General features: G+C 45.1%; 1 protein-coding gene across 3 annotated transcripts in view; it reads left to right on the top strand.

Moving 5' to 3' along the window:
• The window catches only part of nrp1a (neuropilin 1a), a 63231-nt gene extending 36048 nt beyond the window's left edge, over nt 1–27183 (top strand). For 2 of the 3 annotated variants that reach the window (XM_014410779.3, XM_076887952.1), the window contains 12 exons: nt 119–285; nt 9920–10075; nt 12109–12253; nt 15950–16281; nt 17561–17705; nt 20720–20830; nt 21533–21583; nt 23455–23598; nt 23691–23968; nt 24051–24147; nt 24272–24322; nt 24422–27183. In XM_014410779.3, the coding sequence (XP_014266265.1) occupies nt 119–285; nt 9920–10075; nt 12109–12253; nt 15950–16281; nt 17561–17705; nt 20720–20830; nt 21533–21583; nt 23455–23598; nt 23691–23968; nt 24051–24147; nt 24272–24322; nt 24422–24705 (1961 nt within the window). In that variant the 3' untranslated portion in view covers nt 24706–27183. The remainder of the gene's footprint in view (nt 1–118; nt 286–9919; nt 10076–12108; nt 12254–15949; nt 16282–17560; nt 17706–20719; nt 20831–21532; nt 21584–23454; nt 23599–23690; nt 23969–24050; nt 24148–24271; nt 24323–24421) is intronic. The other variant, XM_024803694.2, reaches the window with a different exon arrangement.

Here is a 27183-nt window from a genome sequence, read left to right as displayed (position 1 = left end):
TGGCCTCCTCCCTTGAGATAAGCTCTGATTCTGTAGCGGGGGTGGGGGGCACTGAAAAGACATTGCTGTGTCGCATTTTGACTCAGAAATAAACATTGTTTACATTTTCCCTTTGCAGACTTTGACTGTAGCGACCCTTTAGGCATGGAATCGGGAGAGATAACATCAGATCAGATCATGGTTTCATCCCAGTACAATCCTAGCTGGTCCCCAGAGCGCTCCAGACTCAACTACTATGAAAATGCATGGACACCAGCAGAGGATTCCAACAAAGAGTGGATACAGGTAACCTACTAACAGGAAGATAACAGCACATCACTGATAACATTTAAATTTTTAACAGGAAGTTCAATCAAAAGGCAGCGTGGAACAATTCTCCAGCTGTCTGTGGTCTGTCTTTCTGGAAGTGCGTCACAGTCTGAGGGTGTGTTGTGTATTTGACGTGACCGCTGCCTGCTCGAGCACAGTCGGTGTGCTCCGTGTTTGTTCTTCGGCCTCTGGAGGTGCAGCTTCTCCATAACACCCAACAGTTCCGATGATGAATGTCAGCTGTCCTGATGGACCTCTGGGGTGGTTAAGTTCACGCCTTACAAAAATTGCGAGTCCACTCTCTCTATCACTGTCTACCTACCTGCCTATCTTTCTCTCCCTCTCTCTGTCTTCTTGTCCTATCTGATAACTTTTCCTTCTCCGTGATAACAGAGACCGCCTCTGGGGGATGCTGGGATTTATTCCAGGCGTCCTGCCTGGCTTCACACACACACAGACACTCTCAAACACACAAACAGGCTCCGTCATATTTTTTTCTGACTGTCAGCTTATCTGCACAAAACGATCATCACCCACCAAGGGAACTTTATGTGGGAAGATTAAGGATTTAGTTCTTCCATCCCTAGACTGGGATAAGTCACATATTCCAAGTCCACTCACAGCACAACCCCCCCCTCCAGTGACATACCCACTGAGGCACTACCTAGATGCATTCGGAGCTTGTTTGATTTATTAACCGAAAGCCTCCAGGCCTCGTAAATGCCCAGACTGTTTGTCTTTTTCGACTCTTTTCTACAGTCTTTGCTTCACTGCTGAAAACTTTGGCTCCGGCATATTCCTCGGGGGATGAATAATAGAGCTGACCCAAAGCCAAATATTTGCTTGGGGAGGGCCATAAGCAAGCTTTTCCTTTATTATTGCAATGAAAATATTGTCCTGGGGGCCCCTGTTGCTCCTTCAGACTAATTTAATCAGTGTGTGTACGTGCGCCGGTTTACGCGCACTCTCCCATGCTTGTGTGTGTCCGTGTGTTCATACTTGAGTTTGTGGATGAGTGGGACTGTCTGGCAGGGTCCATATTGTCCTGCAGAGGAACTCAGCATGTGTCAGAGTGGAACAAGGCACGGGCTCCTTTACCACTTCCTCCAGCGGTTGGATGGTCTGTTGCATTACAGCATTTGTCTTTCTAAAAGGAAAGTCCATTGTTCACAGCCCGATAAGTGTAACAGCTTAGACTTGAAGGCTGCGCCGCTCTGGTTCTCTTCCATGTCATGTTGTGAGTTATCACAATGATTTCTTGCCACTCCAGCCTCCCCCTGTTTTAGTATTGATCATATTGAGGATTTGATTTGGCAGTAAAATCTGCATTTTTAAAAGGAGGGATGTGGTCTAATGAGCATGCTGATTTCCCAATACTAATCAGATGAAAACACAGAATGAGACTTGTCTAATTTCAGACTCTGTGAAAGAGCCAAGTCTGCGCTTGCCACGTAATTTATGTTTTGGTTTTTTTTCCGAGGATGTACTTGTGCCGAGCGCTCCGAGCAGAAGTCCAATTATCACAAGTGGTATTAAAAGACTAGAATTCTTCATTCCTCTTTCATTAAGCCTGTCCGTGGTGTTGCAACAAGCTCAGTCCCCCCTCGCGGCACGTACAAATCATCTCAGTGCGCAGTCAGATGCATAGTAATCAATTCATTATTTATTTCATTATCATCCCCTGACTGCAGTTTGAGGCAGACAGTTTTATTATTCATGACAGCCCGGCCTTTGATTCCTGGGCATTTTCTTTTGCTCTGCTTTGCCTCTTCTTTGCCGAACATAATCCAGATTTGTCATCCATTTTAATACTGCCTCATTCTGATGCATGGAAAGGAGGAGGGCGAGATGCTGGAGTCTGTGCGCTCTCCGCTGGGTAATTAGATTGGTGTGGTGGGTACAGCATTGAGTGCTGGGTTAGCCAGGTCATTAATCAGCCCCTTTGGTCTACACGGAGATGGACAGATGTCCTTTGAGGAGGTTTACAGGGGAGGGAAGAGGGAGGAAAGGAAGGAACAATAATCCCTCAAAACAGGTCTTTCTTTTTTCATGCTTGAAAATTTTAGGCTTACAAATCTACATCAAGGTAGAAAGAGATTTGTACGAATTACCCTGCTGCGCGACGTGTGTCTTTTTCAGATGCTTAGCAGTGGGGTTCCCTGGAGCAGGTTGAGGTATTAAAAAAATAATAAATGAGGATACACCACAAGTTTTCACACAGCACCAGTGAGGAAATGTCCGCATCTGTACAACACATTTAACTCTGAAGGGGAGGTATAGTCTATGGATTGGTGTAATGGTTCCTCGGGGAGCGTGATTAGGGAAATTGCTGAGAAGCTCACATAGTGTACAATGGCTTTGTCAAGGATGTCAGAGGAAGGATCTGATGGCCACCAAGAGTCAGTAAAGCATCTGAAGGACTCAATAAAAGACACTCCAAGACTGAATCTCTGTGAGACGGCTGCCATTGATTGCACATACACACAACATGAATAATTTAGACTGTCTTGGAGAGAACCCAACTGTCAATACCTGAAAGCCTCTTTATTGAGCATCTCATAATGGCAATATACAGTACACACTATCCCATACAGCTGGGGCTTTTATTTTTTATTTTTTTATGCTCATGAGCTTGAGCTTGTCTCCATATCTATAATTTAGCTGGAACGGATCCTGCCATTATCTTCAATCTTCTTGTCAGGATGCATTATCCCTGACTACTTTGTCAGTATTTATGTATTTTTTATGTGTCTCTGATAAGCTAAATTGTTTAATCATAAATGGAGATAATGAGTCCCTTTACTCTTGTCATGCGTGCTTTAATCTCACCTTTGTTGCAGACATCAAAGGTTCAGAAGCATATCGGTGTTTTGTTGACACAATATGCCTCTTTATCTCCCACATGCAATATTAATCTCATGGTAAAGTCAACCGTTTGCGGGGGATATTGTCACAGGTTTAAGTTGCAATTTGAAACACGGGGGGGCACAGCCCTTCCTGGGTGTATTTGCCCAGGCAAAGCCATACAGCAAACTGTGCTTTGAATCTGAGGCCAGATAAACCTTCACCAATCAAACACTTGCAGAGAGCCTTGATAATGGTGCAATTCCTTCCACCAATCAGATAAGAATGAACGCTAAATCCATGTGGTCTGCCCACAGGCTGTATATAATAAATGGACAAAAGCATGGTTATGTCAGATTAGATTGTAAAGTCTCACTTTGAAGCCTCAAGTTAACATTATGGGCAACTGCTTCTAGTTCGTTTGTTTATTTTCTTTTACAGCCAGAACTAACCATATATGCTAATGCTAGTAAGAAAAAGATTTCATAGACATCATATGTGTATGACACAGACATAATTTCCCACTAATAAGTGCTAAATTACAATACTATACTTTCCGTTCCTAAGAGTTGAGCTTGCTAATTTTATAGAAAATGCTCCAAAAATCACCAATACCCCAAAAAGCATTCAGGCTTATCTTTACCTGACGGCTATGCTAACACGGGGAGCCATAACCAACAGCTGGTCAACTATGTGGTGCAGACCATCCAAGAGGTTCGTGCATCAGTTTTAGTGAGTCAAATTCTTGTGTCTTACTCATTTGTTAATTTGCGCTGATGGGCAGATGTGCAAACTGTGGATGCTAGCTTTAGCCGATAATTTATTAATCTACTCGCTTATCCAAATGTTGCTATTTCTGGTTTGGAAAGGCCAATATGTCATCTGCAGAAAAGCTAACACTTGAAAATGAGGAGTCCAGAAACCACTGCATGATGTCATAATGTCTATATCTTAGTTTTAGCTAAATACTGTGGCGTTGGCTTTTTTTTTTTTAGCTCTCTTGCAGCTTGGATCTGACACACCCTATTTTCCATCATCTAAAAATGTTCTCTAAACCCTAGATCAATGATTTCTGAAAATGTCTCCTTCATTGCTATTGTCTGCTTCTTTACCTCAGCCTCTGTTTGGGCTTACTTCCCATACCAAGTGATAATTAATTAGAATATGGACTAGTAATTAACAGCAGATTCTCAGTTGATGAAGTCTAGTGAGAGCCGAGGAGCGGAGGCTGGCATGCAGCTGCTGGTGAGATCATCATCGTGCCTTACAAATGGAAACAATGGATGCTGTCTGTGCCTCGCTCCTTCTAGGCCTTGCGCTCAATTGGAAAATCAATGAGAGAATAGAGACCCACACTCGACTGGAGCGGCCCAAAAGTCAGACTAGAAATCGAAACATGAGGGATAGCATGATGTAATTAAATGAAACAGTGCTGCATAAGTACTCTGAGACAAAACCTCAGCTCAACCATAATCAGCTTCATTTTCAGTGCCTGAAAGTCCCGTAGCCGGTCATCATCTCCAAGCGATCACGTGCAGCTGCATATCCTGAGATCAGATCATGCAGCCACTTCCAGACGTGACATACCTTCAGGTCTGCCCTGCTTCCCATCCCTATCACTGTTTCTGGGTTTCATAATCATTACTCAGCACGTTAGTCATGTGTGTGGCATGGCTGGGAATGACCCTGGAGTTAGTGTGATAATGATGATTCACAAAGGAAAAACTTGAAGCCAGACTGTTATCCTCCCTCTCCAATCACGCAACAGTGCATATGTTTAAGCTCACCCCCACCTCACGCATGACAAACCAGGCAACCTTTAACTTAACTATCGCTGTCATCCAGCCTGTACATCCCTCTTTGTCAAGAAAACAGATGATCAGCGCATGGGAAGACCTGCATAATTCAGTGCCACCAAAGAGGTGCCGTGGTGCTAAAAATAAACTGTAATCCTGTCAGGTGAACACTGTGATAAATGGAAGTTCGTGAGAGGAGCTCATAGGTCCCGGAGCATTTGAGTAATACAATTTTAATGAAAGAACAAATTAATTACAGTTTCCAGGTAATTGAGCTATTCCTACAAAGCTCCTGCTACACCAAAAGTGACTGTGGAAGAAATTAGTGAAGAGATTGCCAAAAGCTGGTTTAGAAATACTGCATCTGGGAATGGAAGCGTGTCTCTTTAGCTTCGTGGCGAGGTATCTTTGCGAATGTCAGCTTCACCGAAATGTCAGCCTCCTCTCATTACCATACAAAGAAGATTGTAATCAGATTTTGTATGCAAAAAAAAAAAAGAAAGTGACTCGAGACTCTCCGCCTGCTTCATCACTTCTGACTATACTACCCTTTGAGATCCATAAAGCATGTCCAGGGGTTGTTTCCTTGACCGGGGCTTCTAACTGTGTCTACCAGCTGCTCGTTGACTTTGGAACTCAGAGGAGCTCTCCTTTCTCTCTCACCCTGGGCATTTCTCTTGTTGTTGTTTTTTGGTGAGGGAAAACGAATAAACTTGTTCCCTAGAGGCCTTGGTTATTCAGTCAGCAGCCCACACAGATAGGAAGCTATTCCCCCCCCCCCCCCTGTTGGGCAAGCAGAGAAATGGATTTCAAAGAAAAGTACTTCTTCTCGCAGAGTACGGATTGCTCTATGCAACTCCTTGGCAACTCAATTATAAGCCAATCAAGCAGCGAGAGATAGAGCTTTTGAGTCTTTGCCGTTTCTTTAAAGCTCCCCCCCCCCCCCCCCCCCTTCCCCGCCAACTCTCACACACACACCCCTCCTTCCCTCCCAGGCCTTATAAACCACGTCTTCTTTCTACACCTACATAAAACTGACAAGGCTTTAGCCTCGAAATACATATCATGTGGCCTTGCTGCACATCTGAGTCATGCAGAGACAATACACCTAATGATCACGCCTACAGCTCCTACTGCCAATGAGGTATAATTAGAAAACTTCAAAGTAAGCCACACTTGCGCAAACAGATACAGAAATACAACGTCTATCTGAACACATGCAGTGCATCCGAAAAGTCTTCACAGCGCTTCACTTGTTCTTCACATGGATTAAATTCATCTTTTTTGTAAGAATTTCCCAATACTTTTTTCACTTCGTGATTATGAGGCATTGTGTGTAGAATTTTGAGGTGAGAAATTGAATTTAAGGCTGTAACATGACAAAATGCGAAGCAAGTGAATATTTTCCACACCCACAAACTTACACACCAAATCAGATGTAATCAAATCAGACCATCCAGACGCCTTCTGTTGATTTCAGTGTGTCGGCCTGATTGCATTCACACCAGGCTTTAACTGGCTGATGTTACAAGCCCGAGCCCACGACTGATTCTCTTTCTGCCTTTCTGCTTCCATTACATTGCGGAACCACCGGAGCTGCGCGCACTGGCATTTGTGGGGCATAGGGCTTTTGACTCATCAGTTTGCCTCATAACAGGAAGGGAGAAAACATCTCAGGCGCACGCACACTCAGAGAGAAAGTCACACATATTCTGGACTGTGCCGGAGCAGGAAAAACTCGTGGGAGACAAGGACACACTGAAGCCTTGCCCACATAGCAGCCTGCCACTGCTTTATGGAAAGATTGTGGGTGATTTCTTACCCCGCCTGGCATGTTTATGGCTCAGGTTGTGTGTCCCACCAGATATGAGTTACCGTGCACCGGCATGTCCCAGAATGTGTGTTGTCATTTATCTATAGGTGGGCTCGAGTCCAAACACTTATGCAAGGGGAAAGAATAACAATATGGCAAATGCGCAGCAGATACAAGCTTTCGTTCTGTTTGATCAGCAGAGTCTGGAAACGCAGAGCCTCCCTTTAGGCCTGCGATTAGGAGTCATAATTCACACCTTCCTCGCAGTCATTACATCACCCATTAGACATGACTCAGTCTTTCATCTGCAGATGACAAACGGCTTATCATCTGTGAGTGATCTATTTACCCAAGCTCCACTGTGCACTCAGTTTCTAAATGTTGGCTATCGGTTTATGTATATAGGTCAGCAAGTTCTGTCCTGTGCTCTGGGCTAAAAGGAGTCCCACTAGTAATCATTATCTGGGCCTGTTTGTTTTCACTGCGGTCTCTGCGGCGTAGGATGGACTCTGCTTTGCATCCAAGCGCCCTGGCAGCCCGCCTTCTCTCCATGACCCGTGCAACCCCGGTCTGTTAGCGCAGCCTCAGCACCGTTCTTCTGCTTCTAACAAGCAGCCATTAATAAATCATGCTTTGCTCATTACCCAGGCCCTGTTATCAGGCTGTGTCTGTGAAATTGATCTAGTCTGTGCACTTCTTCGCGGGAGACTCTGCACTCATGTCCCTCAAATCTTGCGAGGCATCGCTGTCAGCCACTTGTCCCTCCCCTCCTAACCTTCTCCTCGCCCTTCACCTCTCCTCTTTCCTTTTTTTTTTTTTTTTTTTACCTCAATTCCACTGTTGGACTTACTTTCATTACAGCATTACAGCGATTTGGTTATGCCCACCACCGTGATAGTTTGTAGGAGTTTAAAACAAATGAGCGTAAGGTGATTAAAGTATGTAAAACTGGGAAGTGAGATTGCACAATCACGAACGCTCATTTTTACCCACCGACAAAACGTCTCTGCTAATCAGAAATATTTTGGCACGCACATGTCTTGAGATTGTCTGAGTCTGAGCACCCACGAGTGTTCCCAATTAGCCCCGCCACTCATTTCGTTCCCAGAGGCTCTTCTCCTCCATTAAACTTAATGAGATCCATTCAGAGAAAACAACCCCAAGGCCAAGTCTTCCTATTAGAGCATTTTCAGTGAAGCCTTTACAGTAAACTGCTTTGCTATTGGTCCAGGCTGAAAATATGTCAGACTGGCCATTTGAATGCAGATGTTAAAGACCTGCCTTGGCTAATGCACTAAACGCCAGCACAGACCCAGCTTCCTCCATCCACTACTGGCACATGCAGCCGTTTTAGCCAGCAGAGAGGAAGTAAGTTCCTTTGTTATTAAATGGGAACTGGCTGAAGCTGACAGGATTTGATTTTGTTTCTATTTGCAGACCAAAAGAAATCAGGGGGACTTACTGTAAAAGCCCCTTGAGCCTGTAGACAGGAACAAAAGTATTCTGTCTCCGTATTTGACTGTCTTTTTTGTTAGTCTTCATCCATCCACATCCTTTGGGCGGCCAGGACAGAGTGAGAGAATAGCAGAGTGGAACCTCATTTATTGCTCCCATCTGTTTATGTCTTTATATTTCTGGAGCGGGATTGACCGGCATTCTGTGGCATGCAGATATTCCTTCCCTGCTCTTCGCTCTGAATCATTAAGGGAAGCACACTACTGTATATAATGTTGGCAGGCAAAGTAGGTAGATTCTGTGTGGCTTTAGTCTCAGCAGAGCTGGAGCCCTGCTAAGATAACCCTGGCTCTGATTGCCTAAAAAATGCACACGCTAAAGTCTGCTCACACTCCCATAAAGGATTTGACTGTTGTCGCACATGCTCAAGCCGACTATCTCCTCTGAGTCGATGCAGTAATCTGCTCGAGAGTCTGGTCGCCATCCGTCGGGGCTCGAGCCCATCTCACGTCAACATCAAAGGCTTCGTCTTTCCCCGTGATCTTGGAAATCTGTTCCACCAACGCCCAAGCTTCTTGCATTTTTCTTGTTTTTCAGGGGGGGGGGGGTTAAACGGTGTCCGCACGCAATACCATTACTCCTCATTACCGTCAGCTCAGCCTGTCAAAAGACGGTGTTAGTGCTTGTTAAAATTAAGCACGCTACTTTTACACCAAGGGCTTGGGATTCTTTGAAAGTTTTGCAGGTCGACACCACACCCACTCTTTTTCTTTGCCTCTGCTGTGGATGATGGGATGATAGGTGAGGTCCAAGGAGCCTCTGCAGTGGTCAGAGCGAGCTCATTTATTATTGCTGGTGGCTGAAAAATTATACCTTTATCCCGCTGGTAAACGAATCAACGGGATCAAAGCAAGTTTTGAAGGCCGTTCCTGCCGCAGACACAGAAGCCGCGGGGACATATATATATGTAAGGACGAGGATTCTGTCTTTCCTGGCAGTGATGGTGATGGTTTTAAACAGGCATGATGGCTGGCAGACACAGACTGCGCTCCCTTTTCCAGGTCTGATGGAAACCAGCCCCACTTTCTGTCCAGCATCATCTCTGAGTGCAGCACCCATGCACTGAGCAAAATATACGTACACACAGACATTCACTCCTCCACCTCTCTGACCCTGCTACCTCTGGCTGTCTCCTTACAATATAATAGCCCTGCAGTAATGTACTGCAGTTCATGATTACTTTATAAAGCCCTGCATATTTTAAAGACACATCATTTGATATTCAGTCTGTATCTTTCTTTCCCGCTCACAGGTTCTGATGATGTGATTGCAGACCCTGTTTTATTCACTTCTATCCAATGAGCTCTCGCGTCCCTTCGCCGGAAATTAAGTTGTCGTCCTGTCTCTGCTTCATTAATGCAAATATCATTTTATTGCTGTTTATTAAATTCCAGGTAGCTGCTGATGAGGCTATGACCGGAGGTGAATCAGATAGCGGGGACTCATTTTTAACTCTCCAACTTGTCTTGTGTATTATTAATATAGGCTGTGCGCTGAAAGCCGTCTTTACAAAAGTTGTCAGGCAAAGAGCTTTACATTGTAGCACTTTTTGCCCAGGCTAATCAGCGAAACACTAAAGGAGAAAGTAAAGTGATGGGCAAACTCACTGTAAACTTGTCTCTCCTCTCTTCACCCTTTTCAGGTGGACCTTGGGTTCCTGCGGTTCGTCTCGGCCATCGGCACCCAGGGCGCCATTTCCCAGGAGACCCAGAGGGTTTACTTTGTCAAGTCCTACAAAGTGGATGTCAGCTCTAATGGAGAGGACTGGATCACTTTGAAAGAAGGCTCCAAACAGAAGGTATATTCCTCAAGAATTAAAAGTTTATTTTGAGCCACGAGTGGTGTACCGGCACCACCTCTGTGTTATGAACTATTTTTGCAGTGAAAAAGCTTTATTTATTCAGATAAATGAACAGAACCCAGAGCAGTTCAGGCACCAGTGATCACAATGTGAGATTGATCAGTTCAGATGCAGCATGAAAGAAGGAGCCGAGGTGAAGGAGGTTTATGGTCAGCTTCCACAACTGCTGCAACTATGCCCTCGTTAAAGAAGCTTTAATAGCGTGTCCTACAGGCTGGGATTACAACTAAGCTTAACTCCATGACCTGTCTGAACTAATGTTGTGCTCACTTTCTGATAGTGTTTCTAGATGCTTTGGCTGTAGCTCTTCATAAGACTGTTTTGGAAGAAACTAAATCATCAAAATAGCTGACGTTCACTCCTCCTTGACCAGTGACTGTGTCATGAAAAACCACCCATGCACATGTGCTACACTTGGAATATCCCGTCCAAACAGCACATCTAGCTGATTTAAATTGCGGTCTTTTCAAAGTTGCTTACGAACTCAACTAAAGGGGAAATACCGGGCTGTATGTACTTAAACCACATTCTCCCAACATGTAATTATACACTTTAAATCAGTAGGGTAATATACCCACTCTCCGTGTAAGCGCATGACATTTACAGCAAAAACGACGGCAATAAAGTCCCTGCAAGGAGGACCGTGCTGGAATGTTGCCTCTGTTTTATGTCAGGGACCTGTCAATTTTTCATTTAAGAAGCAGGGAAAAACAAAGACTTGACAGACCAGAGATAAAGAGGAGCGGGAGCGATGGTTGTCGTGTTTGAGCAGCTGGCAGAGAGGGACAAGAAAAGGAAGGAAGAGAGGGATAGTATGCTTGACCGGAGTGAGACAGGCGATGACCACTGATTGCAGATCAGCCTGTCAAACAGGTTTTTGTCCATCTGGAAGCCTCTCTGTGGGTGTCCAGAGGGCAAGGGAAGAATGTGTGTGTCCATGTAAATACCACAATTTCCAATCAAGAGTGTGAGGCTACCACTCATATCAAGAAGTTTTCAAAGGCAACAGAGCATCCAAGCACGATTGTTTGTGCTGCTGTGTACATGTCCCCCAAGCCCTCTCCAAAGTTCACTGTCACTTCTATAAAGTGGCAGCTTAAAGGTACCGTGGTAAACTCAGCCTGCGTTTTCCAGGCTCTAAAGTGCTTTTGTGCAGAGGGGCACCATTTGGTACATGCTGAGACTGCAGTTTGGCATCTTAGCGCAGCTCCGGAAAAAGCCACTTTACAGTTAGCGAGTGGAGACTCAGCATGACTTTTGAGAGAGTGGAAGGTTTTCTTACAGGTTCCCCTTAGTGATGTCCCTGTACTCAAGGAGTGCATGGCAAGCAGTTGGACACAGCTGCATGAACTACTCTTAGTTTTTTACTTTAGAGTTGATTAGCCAAACTACCAAACTTACTGCCTTTCTATCTCTTTTCCATCCTGCTTACTTCAGCTGGGTTCCTCTTTGCCTCATTGCCGCTAAGTCACGGAGGTCAGGAGGTCATGTGGTCACTGCTGTGATTCAATTACCTGGAATGAACTGTGACGGACTGCGGGGAGTTGTTTGGCTGGGTGGCCAGCCTACTCATATGATGCTAGTAAACTGTCAACAGACCTAAGGGGGGGACAGTGACGTCTGTGACCTTTCAACAAGACACTGCAGTAAAACCTCCAACTGATCAGGAAACAGAGGACAGTGAAAGAGCATCTTGAGCCAATCTGGTATATCTCGTCTCAGGTTTCATAGTCACATTACCCAGCCTGTGGGGGCTGCTACATATGGAGAAAGAGGAAACATTTAAACCATCTCATTAAAAAAGTGGCCATAAAGCTTGCCTTCCAATGCTACATCTTGTGTAAACTTAATGCAGATGAAGGCCGATCTCTGAGCTCCAGTGAATTCCGTCTCCGTCTCGTAGAAATTCTGCATCTCAGCAGCTCAGCATATTCTATTGATAACTTACTTCCCTCCTGCATCTTTCACAGGTTTTCCAAGGCAACACCAACCCAACTGACGTTGCCAAGACGAAGCTTCCCAAGCCCACGCTGACGCGCTTCGTTCGGATACGTCCCGTTACCTGGGAAACAGGCATCGCACTGCGCTTCGAGGTGTACGGCTGTAAGATATCAGGTTGGTTGCTGCTGAGATCACATACACATTCATACAGTGACTCCATATTCCATTTTCATACGCCTAATCAGCTTACACCACAGACTCTAGTCAGAATTTCTGCTCTCTTGCGGCAACCTAGTTGATATTTCCCATCCAGGCCTCACTGGTGCAAACACCTCCCTCCTTAGCTGCTTCCTTTAAGGCTAAAGCAAGCTGTTGCATAATAGAGAAGTGGTGCATGAAGGAGGATTGCCTATTTATGTCTCCCCATGTTTAGATGTACCTCATCCAATATATATGAAGCCAACAGCTTGCAGGCAGAGTGAGCTGAAGCCGGGTGGGCTCTGTTTGGGCCCATCCCTCCTGCAGATCTTTCCTCAGCCTCCTCTTTAGTCTGGCTTTGCTTTTAAAGCTTTGATTTTGTTTGTCTCATTTTTGCCTTTTTTTTTTTGTTGATGTTATTTTAATGTGTGGTATGTGCATGTGTGTGCGGCTCCCTTTCGTATGGTTTTTAGCACATCTGCCTGACTCTCTGCGGGATTATGAACATGTGTATTGAATTCTAATTAGCACTTGGATGTGTGTTTTGTTCCCCTGCACTTACAAATGAAGTGGACAGGGACAAAATATATGAAAGTAAGCCTCTTGTATTTTTTCCAATGTTGTGAGCGCCCAGGATTAAAATTAGGGGTGGAATTATTTGCAGCCAGCTAAATGTGAGCCGGTCGAGTGTTGTTTTTTAAAAAAAACTTTTAATGGAGCTTTGTAGCTCTCTGGTACATATGCAGAGCACTGTGGGTACAGCAGGGTTACAGATGGGGCGTGTGTTTTGGGGCGCACGACCAGACCGCTGCGCAGAGCATAAACACATCACAGGATCGAAGTCACCACAGGGCCTCGGGAATGACGTCAGCACCCCTGGGTGCTCTGAAGACACTGCCAGCTTCACTGCATGCTAGCAGAGAACGAGAAGCTCTGAGGCTCTTGAGGGCTGCATAAACTCAGTGACTCACTCCGTTCTACACTTAGTTACAAATCCTTGATACAAGATCTTGAGTAACTAGTGCTTTTAAAGTGCTCTTAAAGTTCATCGCCGCTTTTCTCACCAATAAAGGACTTTTCAAATCTGCATTTTTTCCAAGTTTTCCCCTTCCAGTTTTTCTTTAAAGCCATAACTTAGGCATCACAGGAGAGGAGGAGTAAAATCCCAGAATGCGGCAAGATGTTCTCCCTTAAATCATCATGGTCGCGTGCCGATCTAAACAGCTACTCATTAATGAACAAGATCCGCCACCCTGTTGTTAGTAAATATGCCGCGGTGTATAAATATCACTGATAAACCACCGATGCTCCACCCAAACCCTGTGCATGGCTCACATAGCCGCATATCACCTTGTGCTTGCTCCCCTGGGTGTGCCGCTGCGTGCATGGCATCGCAGCTGAAGTCAATTAACAGCTCCAGATGACCCAGGCACTCGGGCAGAGCGTCTAAGCTCAGATCAGTGTCTCTCACACGCACTATCACACATGTGTACCTTTCTCTGTATCCTCCCACTTCAAAGGGGGTTCAGTATGCCTTTGCTCTGCCAGGGCCCAGCTCACTGATCGCTCTCAAACAGATTCTGGCCAAAGATGAAAGAAAGTGGGAGAAAAATAAAACAGTCGAGGAGCATTCGCACAGCCAGCATTTGTTACATGAGCTCCAATTTGGACCTTTTCGAGAATGCGGGAGCAGAGATTTGTCCCACGGGTTCTCACAGGAGCCGGTTTAGATAACTGGAGACAGAGAAAAAGAGAGAGAAAGACAAGTCTGAACGGGGCCTTGTTTTCTCCAAGTTTTCGCTGACTTTTCCCAGACGCAGCTACGCTATTGATTCCTGCTGCGGTACAGTGCACGCTCTGTCTCATACAGACACAGAAGATGTAATAATGCTGGGATTTATCCCTCCGTGGGAGCCAGATAGTAAATATATTATTGCTTAGCACAGGTCTCTGACTCAGTGTCTTGGGATTAAGTGCTGGAGGAAAGATAGGACGAGACACACAGGAAGATTTAAGCCCAATAAAAGCTGCTAATACAAGTGTCAGACTTCGAGTGGCAGCTCGTGGAAAAGTTTTGTGGACTCCTGTGGATTCTTTCTAGCTATGCAAAGAAGAATTTCTGAAGTATATAATATTTACTGCAGTCTCTCTATCGCGCTGCAGTTCAACCTTCTGTTTGGGTGGGGCAGCCAATTAAAGGACATATAGCTTTAAGTAAAGGTGACCTCTCACTTTAAGAGAGAGGAGAGCTAAAATGGCTTGTTTCAGACATAATGTGGACTGAGGCCCAGCAAACATTGGGATTATTTTTAATTATGAATCATGCAAAGTTACTCTAGTAGAGAATGTAAATGCAAAGCTGGAAGAGAGTGTAATCACTCTCCTTTACAGTGTTTACAGCATAAGTAAGTTGCTGTGCATGACTTTTACAACATCTCAAAAAGACAATCCCGTCTTGGGTTCAGAACTATTGTGTCCTTATCAATCACTCGCATGGTACAAAATTACTTCACAGATTTCACAAAACATTTGATAAAAGAATATGAACATAATTATGTCTATCTACAGATAAAGCATAACTTTCTCCTTAGGTCAGTTCATACAGCTAAAAATTACAGTAATCCTAAATTCAGAGCAGCCCACCAGTGTGACAGAGCTTTAAAAACTTATTATCTGAGACAAATTTGTTTTTATTTTCACATGTAGTGTTAGAGTTTGCTGGGTTTTGACTGTTGTTGCTGGGTTTTGACTGTTCTAACCAGAAATTTCTACATCCATGTACAGTCAATAAGTTTTCATTGGAATTATATCTGGCCACCTTTCGTGTAATATCAAGGCAAAAACATGAAAATGGACAAAAAAAAGTTTAAGGTTAAAGCATTCAGATGGTTCTACAAGCAGTAGCGACGAATTGGTGCCCTTCGACTTCATTATACAAGGGGATGTCACTGGAAACAAGGCTTGAGAAAAGAAAATGAAAAAAACCAGCTTTCTCTCTTTTAAACAAACTGGAGATGGAATCAAAGATCATAAAATATACAAAACGTTTAGCTAGAGATGATCACAGAGGTAGAATAAAAAAAATAATACAATGAAAGAGGAGAAAAAAGTTTGGAACTTTGGACAGGAAACAACAAGGTGTTCAAAGATGCAGCCCCACAGATGTTAACAGCTGCGGAGCAGAAGGTAGACGAGTGCAGCAGCAGCAGCAGATAAAACACAAAGAGAATGTGTTTTTGTGTGTATATGAGTCTATAGAGGGAGGGGCAGAGAGATGAAAAGAAAAACTGCTCCCAGAATGCAGGAGATGGAAACACCAACAGAGAGGAGGGTTTTAATTGGCTGCCTGGAGACAACCGCTTCAGGCAGAAGAATTAGTATGCATGAGATCTGCAGGCAGAGAGACACAGAGAAAGAGAATAGAGGCAGAGATCACAGTAACATCACAACGAGTTTGGGGAATAGTTGTCCTCACTTTGACTTTGACTATCCATGACGATGCCCCTGTATGAACTCAAATTCACTGAAGCAGAGCCGTGGCAAGCCTGATGCTGAACCTCAAGCCTTTGGATGCAGATCGCATGTTTTATTTTTCCATCTATCCGCTCTCTAGGTTTTCTTTTGTTTGTGTCAAAAAGCTAAGCACCTTTTGCTTTCCCATTTGCCTTTCAGAGTACCCGTGTTCAGGCATGCTGGGCATGGTATCAGGCTTGATTAATGACAACCAGATCACCGCGTCCTCCCATACAGACCGGAGCTGGGTACCAGAGAATGCTCGCTTGCTAACAAGTAGGACAGGATGGACCCTGCTGCCCCAGCCACAGCCCTTCACTAACGAGTGGCTGCAGGTGGATCTCGGCGAGGAGAAGCTAGTGAGGGGCTTGATCATCCAGGGAGGGAAGCACCGAGAAAACAAGGTGTTCATGAAGAAGTTCCGCCTGGGCTACAGCAACAATGGCTCGGACTGGAGGATGGTGCTCGACACCAGTGGAAACAGGCCGAAGGTGGGTTTTTCTCTCTTACCTTGCACAGTGCCCAACAATACTTGGGTATGTGTTCAGTTCTGCTATCAAATCAGAAGATTAGTCTTAATCAAAGCTCTCTTGTATCATTTTTCAATTCATGCACCCAGGATTTTTTTTTTCAAGAGCAAGGATTGGAATTGACGTTTTGATTTAACAGAGGTTTTACCTTCAGCACTGTGGAAAATGATTTGAATACCAACTTCTAAAAATGTCTCTTAGACACGTCAGAGCATCGATTGTGATTATGACGCATTTAGTCAATTTTCACCCGACTACGCGCCGGGCAGTTGTGAGTCATTGAACAGTCATTGTGAGTCAATTTTAGGAGTGCTTTGAATCACATTAGGATAAGCATCTTGAGTCTCTCAGAGTCCTTCCCCCTGTTCTCCCCTCCTGCTTTGTATTCTGCATGACACACACACACACCGTTCAACCCTTTCAATGGATAGTGAAACCTCTCCAGAGAGGAAGGAGGGGTGAAAGGGAGTCAGAGGGATGAGAGAGGAAAGAACGGGCAACAGTCGAGAAGTGACCAGAGATTTATCTCCCAGTGGCACTGCCTTGCGCTGAAGGCATACTTGCCAACACTTTGCTCGATGCATGCACACACTTACACACAAAGTATGTAAGTGTGTGCATACTCGCGGATGCAGGCACACACACCTCCGAGAAGAGCTGCAACAGCTCGTCCCCAATTACAAGTGTCCCTGACAGGGCATAAATCTGATCCAGATGGGCTGATGGTTGATTTATGAAGGTAGTGAGGAGGATCCATATCCCGGCTGTCCTAGTTAGTGTCCTTTCTCCTCTTGCCTAAGAGTTTCCCAGCATCTAAGGCTCACCAGGCGTCTTCACGTGATCAAACCCATTAATCCGCTTCCGTCATTCCTCTCTCTCTTTCTTGGCTTGCTTCTCCCACACTGCCTCCTCTTTTCCTTCGTTTATACCTTCCCACATGGAGGACCGGAGAAAGAGTTAAAGGAGCAGAAAGTTACCCTTGTCAGAGGTGTGAGTCATGCTGTCTTTGCCACTGGACTCCTGTGTCACTCACCTAGTCTGTGCTTTGGATATCAGCAAGATTACACATCTGGTCAGCTTATTTATTTATTTTACTTTTCATCTGTCCACCTACCCAAAACAACCAACCCTCTGTATCCATTTTCAGAACGTAGGAGTAATTTTGCTGTAGGGTACCTGCATTTGGGGGGCTGTAGCAGTCAATACTAATCTTTATCACTCTTGCCCTTTTCCCTGCCAGATATTTGAAGGCAACAGCAATTATGACACTCCTGAACTGAGGACCGTGGAGCCTCTGCTGACCCGTTTTGTCAGGATTTACCCAGAGAGGGCCACTCCTGCTGGGATGGGCCTGCGGCTGGAGCTGCTGGGCTGCGAGATTGAAGGTAAAGCTCAAAAACATGTAGGACTTTCAATAAAATCGATTGCATTGTGTGTCCTCTGTCTAAAATGCTCCTTTCTGTTTTGATGCACAAAACTATAAAAGAAATAGAGAAGTATTTCTATTGACGCTGGTGACATTTCCACCCGTGGTGCTCATTTCTCCACCAGCAACAATTATGTGTTTACCAGTGGTGGCAAAGTTACTCCCCCAGAGTGAAACCTTTCTTCGAGCAGTTGACATTTTCAGCTATAGTGATGTTTTTAGTCACGAAAATGACATTTTCACTCCCGTAGTTGACGCCAAGACTGTCTTCGATTGTGTTTCATTTTCTCCCCGTGATGATAACCTTAGTGGGCACACCTAGACCTCTCAGACTACATGTTCACATCTGACGTGTGTTGACTCACACGCAGGTGAGCAGTCTATCATCCTAGCTAATGGCATGGCTGTGAGGAGCTAGCGCGTCATGTCTTTGCCACAGTCCTGTTTATTTAAAGACGTGCATGAGCGCGCCCTATGTCGAGCCCACAGCTGTCCAGCTCCTGCTCTTTATCCTTACAAGGGATAGTTGTCTTGTCTCCCTGTAACATCAAAGCTGCCCCCAATAGCTAGCCACTTCTACAGGGGATCAAATGAAAGCCCACCTGGCCCACTAGGATTATTGCATCCTGGCCCTCATCGCACTCTTCCCAACCTCGGCACGTCTTTCTTCTTTCAAAGGACTGCGCCCACTTTGCTATCTTTAAAATTACCATTATTTTTTTTCCAGCTCTTTATCTGCCTCTCTCAAAGCTGATGTAGCACAAAAAACGCTCAGCAATATAAGCACACGGAGCATCCTAGCCCTAAGTGGATTTGCATATTGGATTTCAGGGAGGCCCATTCTCTTGTAAGCCTCATGGACTCCCACCGGGAGCTTTAGTCAGATGATAATGCTTGTTTTCGCTGTTAATGCCAAATACACACAAACTCGCACAGATTTATGCACACAGACCAACCGCAATCACCTTGCCAAACATGTGGTTACAGTAAACTGTACACAGTCGGGTGAGTGCACAGGCAGGTGCATCTCCTAGTGTGTACAAATGTGTTTGTGTGTGTATGTGTGTAGCAAGTCGTAGCAGGAGGCCGAAATCCTCATTTCTATGAGAGGCTCCCCTGACGCAGCGCTGACCCCATCCCTGACCTTCCCCACCCTGAATCTGACAGGAGCTGATCTGCCTCATATTTCATCTAGCAGAGAGAGCGAGCAAGAGCATTGGCTCACACACATGCACAAACACACTCAATCGCTCTCACGCACAACTACAGATATTGTACACATTTTTCAAGATGCTTGCCCCTGTCTGTCTTCGCCTCCCTTTTGTCGCCTCTCTCCTCATTCCTTCTCCTCGGCCTGCACTGAGGAAGCCAGTTTAATCCTCAGACAGTGCAAACACTTATGAAAGGTTTGGACTACAGGAAGTGTTTTGTAGCTCCTATAACTATTGGAGGAAATACACTTTTTTGTGCGGCCATACAGTGCAGGAAGAAGGACTATCAAAAGTTCTTGGAACCCTTTGATAGCGTTTCAAAGCTGCATACAAACTAGAAGGAATTTGTGGTGACATAGTGACCAGAGACCAGAGGCTGTAGTCGGGACCCACAATAAACTTTCAAGCAAGTGAAACTACCAAAGACAGTGAAGAATACTGTTGATTTACAGAGAGTCACCAAGGCAACCTGAGCCTGAAATACCAGCAAGAGACAAGCTGGCAGTTTCAAACTGATGCGCAATGAGCAAATCGTTTCCAGTGCTCCTACTTCAGGGTTTGGACTCTCCAAGCACAGGAAGTGATGTCAGTGACATGAATGAATGTGGGTTAGTTTAGATGTAAGCATACTTCGTTGCAGATACTGGCTGATATAAATTTAAAATCATCCAACAATATATGTCATGTCAGCTGTGTAGGGAAGAGCTGTAAAGTTGAAACAAAGCATGTAAAAACAGAACAACGGTGAAGTCCAAGCTTTTTTAAGACTATGTGTGACGGGGGGAAAATGCAACACAATGTTCGCTCGTCAAAGCAAAACTGTCCTCCCACATTTCCTCTCACCTTGAGCTTCTCCACACAGTGAAGCAGTGACTGATGAGAAGAAAGTAAAAAATCCCCAAAGCTCTGTGTGTGTAAAAACTTGTCCTGACAAATGGCTATTTTGTCTGCGCCACACAGTTATACCCTGCTTTTACAACTCTGTTGTAATCCTGACACTTACAACACAACAAACACACGCTCAGTCTTGTTTTGTTTGCAGATGTTTCTTTGTCAGCTGCTAGCTTGCTATCACACCATTAGCGGCCCTACAGAAGTGGGAAAGCATATAAAAAAGACCTTAGAAGACATGTAGTTGTTGGGGAAGTTCCTCAGTGTGCAGATACCCTCAAGGAGTCCTGAGAAATATTGGGTCTGAAATCTCCAAAAGGCACACCGCTGTGTGGCACTGGACCATGGAGCGGATTTTGGGCCTTTCCCACATCCAAGTGAAGCAGGGCCATAATGATAGACTGGAATGGCCCTGCTTATATCCAGTCCCAAGTCCTGTTATTCCACCTTCTAGTTTCAAAGCCTTACGCACCATGTATTCGCTTCAGCTCTATTTATACACCCACACCTCCACAGCTTGATGAAAGGATGGATACTAATAGCTCAGTTCTACACTAACGCTCAGCATGGAACTGTGAGCACAGCAATCGAGCTTACAGAAATATATTTCACTGTTTCTTCTTCTTTTCTTTCCTTTTCGGTTTTTGTTTAAACTATATGCTTAAAATCGTAGGCTTGAAAAGAAGGATTTCAGACAATTAACAAAAAGAAATGCGATGCTATTCAATAGATACTGGCCTTAAAAACAAAGGAAAACACTGTAACCTTTTTTTTTTTAAGTAGTCGAAAAATCCCTTAAGCTAAAATCAGTGCACTTTCCATGTTTAACCTGTAATCTAACCTGTATTGTTTCCTCTCTCTCCCTCTCCAGCTCCTACACTCCCGCCAACCACCGCAATCCCGAGCACCACCCCGTCTGACGAGTGTGATGACGACCAGGCGAGCTGCCACAGTGGCACAGGTGATGACTACGACGTGACAGGTGCTAACATCGCCTTCATGAGACTGCGACCAGCCCCTTCCCCTAAACCCTCCCTTCCCTAATTTCCCCTTGCTTTTGCTGTGGCTGGCGCTCGATCGTCTCCCTCGATTCTGCGCCATCACAGCTTCTGTAGCATCGCTGCCGCAGTCAGATTTTGATACCAAACCCAGTCTTCCATGTACTGTACCCTGCACACTGGCAAGCATGCATGCACCCTCGTGTGTCCTGGCAGCCACACAACTCTAATTTGCTGCGCCCCCGTTGCTACCACCTCCTCCTCTTCAGTCTACCACTTCTTACCTTAAGCTCTGAGCGCTCACCAGAAAGCATTGTTGCATTTGCACCTGAAATCAATTCACCCACATCTGTTCTCTATCATTTCATCTCTCACTTGCTTTTTGCTCTGGCTCCCCCCCCTCTACTCACTCCTAGCTTACTTTTCCTTCTAACCAGTCAACTATCTCAGCCTGCACCCCCCATTAACCAGCAGTCTCCAATGATGAGCATGGCACCGTCTCAGTCATGTGTATTGTATAAGTTCTTCCTGCTAGGAATACCAGAAAAAAGGCATTCATAAGAAAGAAGCCAGAGACAAGGCATGCGTTGATACGCCAAGTTTAGTTAGCATGGGTACTTATTTAAAATGAAACTTAGCTCATTGCAAACCTAGGCTAACTGTGCTAACATTCTGTATTGTGACAGGTGGTAACATGATGCCAGAGAGCACTACTGCTGAAATGGATACCATCCCAGGTGAGCAAAAGATACCATATATACATATTTTTTAAGGTCAGTGCTTTCAAAGTTTGCACATCAGAGCGATGAAACATACAGCGGGGCAAATGTTTAACTGCTCATGGTTTGTTCTGAATTAATTTCATGAATTCATCAAGAGACACACCTGAGATAATGATTGCCAGCCTCTCTCCTCTGATGTGTGTCTGTTATTAAAGCTGATGATATGGCCCTGAGAGGCTCCCGCTGACAGGGTAAAGGGAGGCTACGTGATGCAAGGCTAGCCGATGATTAGCACTGGTGCTCTGCTGCTGCCTTCTCAGCATAATCACTAATCACCAGGCTGACACCGACACACACACAGAGTGCGCACAGACCTGTAAAAGCCAGATGCAAATGACTGGAGGAAGTTAGGTGCACTTTGGGGCCCACATGCATGGACAGACACACATAGCCAGTGTCTCCTACAGCGGGCTGATGAGGCAGCAGTCAAGAAGCAGTGCCCCAGCCTGACCTTGGCTAATGGGCCGTAGGCTCCACCCAATCCCCTTTCTCTCAGTCAGCTGGCTCTGCGGTCTGTCTTCGATTTGGGGCACGAGCGATATTATTAGAGTAGCTCTAAGATGCAAATGTGTGTATGCATTTATGCACATTTTTGTGTGTGTATGTCTGTATGAGTCTAATGAAGTACAGGTAAACGCCTATCTATTTGACTTTTCATCTCAAGACTCTCAAACCATGCATGTTAATAAGCTGTGTGTGTGTGTCCATGTGAATGTGTGTGTGTGTCATGCACCATGCATCTCAGGGGATATAGTTTCCACTCACATTCATGGAGAAATAAATATATATACATACATAATGGCCAAGTGAGTCACAGGCTCCTCATAATGGAAAAAAAAGCCAAAGTCGTTTTAATTGGGAATGAAGTTTCTATGGGGAAAATGGTGGCTTGGACCCTGAAATGTGGTTGATATGTGATGGGAATTCCATCCTTTGTGTTTAATGGGTAAATAGCGTCATTGCCTGCAGAAGTTAGTTAAATCCTTCCCATTTTTTAAGGGAATATTAGCTCATAGATTCTGTCATTCAGAGAGTGGTATCTCTAAAGGCATTTCATGTTGGAGAATAAAGCTATGGCTGGCCTCCCAAACATCTCGTTTCCCCAGTGTTCCTTGAAGTCTTTCTTTATCTAATTTGGAAAACACTAAAGCCCCAGCTCCCACACATTTTCTGGCCTCGATGAAGGCTTCTTCGACACGGCGTGTGTCCACAGGGGATGGCATTGTTGGAGTGGGGCCCCGGCGCTGTTACCATAGCTGTCTTCGAATCCCATGTCCCTGCTCTCATTAAAATCGTCAGTTCGCAGCGGGTTGCTATGAATGTTTCCTTTCCCAACTGGGCACGGTGTCCAGGCATCTGTCTTCCTGTCCCTGCCATTGGGGGTTTTGACTCTTCTCAGTGTTCCCGTTTAATGCATTCTTTACATACCCTGTTGCATTCATTAGAAGAGATCATTAAATACAGCCAAGACACAAGGACTGCATGAGGTCTGTGCCATTGGTTCACACTCTTTCTCATGTCAGAACTGTAATTTACCTTTTGTCCGACTCCTGCTTCTCCTTCATGAGTTAGCTGCTTGTATCACCCCCACCTGTAGGACTGTAGGCTTATGTCCCACAGTTATCTGCTGCCCTCTAGTGGTCTGTTCCAGAGCAGAATAAGAGAAGGAAGCTCCAAAGTGTAGCCTGTAGTTATACCATGACAGGCCCTGCGGTCATTGTTCGGATAGAGCCCAGGGCTACAGGCAGCTTCTCCTTTTGTAATAAGCAGAATGATTAAGGTTTTTTTTCTCCTGTGACACATGATCTTGATCTTTCTTCACACAGCTTTTCTCTGGTTTGCCTGCGACTTTGGCCGAGCCAATGATCCGTCCTTCTGCAGCTGGACATCGGAGGACACGGGATCTAGGTGGCAGATCCAGTCCAGCGGCACACCTACCCTCAACATCGGACCCAACATGGACCACACAGGTAAGTACCTCAGATGATAGACTCACAACATCTGACACAGTACATGTGGCATTTTACCTCTGTGTTGCTGATACAAGGGCTTTACATTACAGGTGAACCGGGGAATTTCATCTACACCTTAGCAACCAGCCCCCAAGAGACAGAGGTGGCTCGACTCGTCAGCCCCGTGGTCAGCTCCCCGGACTCGGACCTCTGTGTGTCATTCTGGTACCACATGTTTGGGCCACACATCGGCACACTACACATCAAGCAGCGCAAGCAAACGGAGAAGGGACCTGCAGATGTCCTACTGTGGACAGTCAGCGGCCACCAAGGCAACCGCTGGAGGGAAGGTCGTGTCCTCGTGCCACGCACCAACAAGCCTTATCAGGTAACTGACCCACCTTTTAATTTACCTGTGCTTTTTGTGTGTGTGCTGTCACTCTAGAGGCTCACTTATTTTTTTTGCCAAGGTGGTGATCGAAAGTCTAGTGGAGAGAAAGAGCTGGGGAGATATTGCTGTGGATGACATTAAGGTTCTCGATGGGATCACACTGCCAGACTGTAAAGGTGAAGCTTTGTGCATAGTTTCAGTGACTTCCTTCAGTTTTTGAACTAAAACAGCACTTTGGCACACAGCTCTGACTGCATTTTGTCATTTAGCTCTGCTTTTAATATGAATTTCTCTTTAAAGATCCCGACGTGCCCACTGAGCCAATATTGCCGGAGGATATTAATGAAATCAGTAAGTCCTTTCACACATCAGGTTTGTTGTGCATTCTAACCTTTTATAGTTTATTTTCTCACTTTTCTTTTTCTCTTCTGCTCCTTGCTTCCTCTCTAGTTCCGGAAAACACAGAATATCCAGACTTTGTGGATAACAACCAGATCCCTGAAGGCAGCATGCTAAAGACGCTTGACCCCATCCTGATCACCATCATCGCCATGTCTGCCCTCGGGGTCTTCCTGGGGGCCATCTGCGGCGTGGTCTTGTACTGCGCCTGCTCACACGGAGGCATGTCGGACAGGAACTTGTCAGCTCTGGAGAACTACAACTTTGAGCTCGTGGACGGCGTCAAGCTAAAGAAAGACAAACTCAACGTACAGAGCTCGTACTCGGAGGCGTGATTCAGGACAGAGCGCATTCATGTGACTGTGTGCGATGGGCCGGGCTCTCGCACGAGACTGTCTGCAGGCATATAATCCCGCCTGTCTGCAAGCAGACGGGCTGCCGATGCCCTCGAATCTCTGGACGAGGGACAGGTTCAGGAACCAACAGGAGGTCTGGACTGATCCATGCTTTTCTCAGGAGCTGCAGTTAAAAAAAAAAAACAGAGCCTACCAGTAAAGGGGGAGGGACACTGTGTACAAATAAAATACAGGAAAAAAAATATGTACAGATGATATTTTAATTTTCTATTTTGATTTTCATTCATTTTTACAATCGGATGCTGGTGTTGAGACCAATTTATTAATGATGTTTAAAGTATTTATCGTTTTCTGGAAAAAAAAAAAGAAACGTCTTTTTATTATTACCATCAGTTGGTAACGGCTGTTTTCACCTTTTAGAAAGAGACGTATTGACATCCTAAGTGAACCATATCCGGTAAAAACTGTAGATTCGCCCCATGGCGTGGCAAACAGAGTGTGCCGTGAGACATGTACCCTTTCCCCCCCTTTGACCCCTATCACTCTAAAGTAAGGGTCCCATTCATGGCAATGTATGGTTCTGACAGTGCCTTTAATACGTTTTTGTTGGAATCCTCTGTTGATATCGGTGTTTTTTACTGTACTTGGCTTAAGCTATAATGACAGGAAACAGGGGCACATGACCTTAGAAATACCTGCAAAACAGGACAAGAGTTTATCACAGGTTTTTTTTGTTGTTGTATTTGTTTGTTTGTTTTCTGTCCAAAACAAAAACACACACACTGTAAATAAGTTTTAATATATTTTATTGTCCTTTTTTTAAAGAAAGTAAAAAGTAAAAGGAAAAAAAAAGCTACAGTATCCCTTTTGTCATGGGTTTTTGCGTGTGCGTGTGTGTAAATACAATCTCCTGGACTGTTTCGTGGAAGGTGCAGTGTTTCATTTTCAGTCGCTCAGCTGAGCATGATTCGCCCGCTCGCTGACGCTCCAGCGATTTCAATGTGCATTCAAGCCATCTGTCACCGAAACATCCACTTGTCAAAAAGAGCCCCAAGGATGAATGAATCGAGAGGTAGCAAACGCACAAAAACAAAACAAAAAAAAGAGATGAACTCTCAGCACTCTTCTTCTTCTGATCACTCATGACCACGCCATATCTCTGCTGTGAGCTGAACTGGTCACTGTGATGTTTTCCAGAACTTTAAACACACTCGTGACAATTTCAGAGGAGGTGGTAAAATATATCAAATATTTGGCAAAAACAAACAAACAAACACCAATCCTCGTTGCTTTGCTTTATCTAAATCCCTTACTGTCTTGTCACTGTGGATTGTTCACCCAGGCAGTGCTATCTGGACAATGCAGCTTGAATGCACTTTGTTTTGCGAGCCCCTCGTGGTAGAAACCTGTAAAAAAGAGGGGTTAACACACTAAATGACGAATGGTGCTATCAGTAATTTAGCCAGACACATGTGTCTCATGATGAAAAAAATTTTTTAAATAAAAAAGCCCAGTTTGTATTGTCCACATGCTGTAGTGTAGCTCAAGCGCCCCGACCTCCTCCTCTTGGGGGGCTGTGAAGAGTTTTTAACGTGTTTCACGTGTAGCAGCCATAATGTTGTGATGTCAGAGCTGATGTCAAAAAGGACAGGACGCTGGTACAGTGGGTTGGAGTGGGGGTGAGGTGGGGTTGGGGGTGGGAATTGAGCATCGTCACCTAAATCAGACTCCCAGGCCTCTCTCCGTGGCTTTACCAAAGGATGGTTGCCCCCTTATACATACGGTTGGAGGGCTGGAGGGGGAGGAGGGGTTCCTCGCCAACACAAAATACCGTGAGACCACAGTCCCTCCTCTCCACACCCTTCCCCATGAAAAAATCAAAAAAAGGGGGTAGCCTATGGCAGGACACTCACAGAGAACAGCAACGTGTTTGTTTTTTCTATCTCTTTTTAAGCTTAAAAGAAGTGAAACGTCGCCCAGGTGTGAACTCTTCAATCCCAGGGTGGTGGTGCCCCCCCCCTCCACGAGGCTGCTGGGGCCCCTGAACTCAGTGGGGGGGTTTTGTGCCACAGTCAAAACAATCCAAAAAAAAAATCAATCCTGGGAGGCGTGGAGTCTTTTTACATGGATGTGCTTTGTATGTTGTGCCGTGGTGAACACACGTTCTCAGCTTGTTCATTTTATTTTTCAGGACCGGGCGACCCTCTCTCCCCTCAGCTTTTACACCGCCCCCTGCCCCTCCCCCACCTGTGCTTTCAGCTGTAGAGCACTGTAGCTGCAGCAGCTAAGGAGAAAGGATACTGTAGCGTGGACTCAAAAGAAATAATGTTGCACTGACAAATATATTTAAGAGGTTTATGTGTTTCTAGCATTCATTTGCAAAAAAAAGAAAAGAAACTGAAGAAAATCAAAAACTGTTTTCTTTTTCTGTTCTTTTTATATATACATGCATATATA

Source organism: Maylandia zebra, linkage group LG9 (assembly GCF_041146795.1).
Source record: "Maylandia zebra isolate NMK-2024a linkage group LG9, Mzebra_GT3a, whole genome shotgun sequence".
In the NCBI taxonomy this organism is placed as follows: domain Eukaryota; kingdom Metazoa; phylum Chordata; class Actinopteri; order Cichliformes; family Cichlidae; genus Maylandia; species Maylandia zebra.
This window is presented reverse-complemented; position numbering and strand designations above follow the sequence as displayed.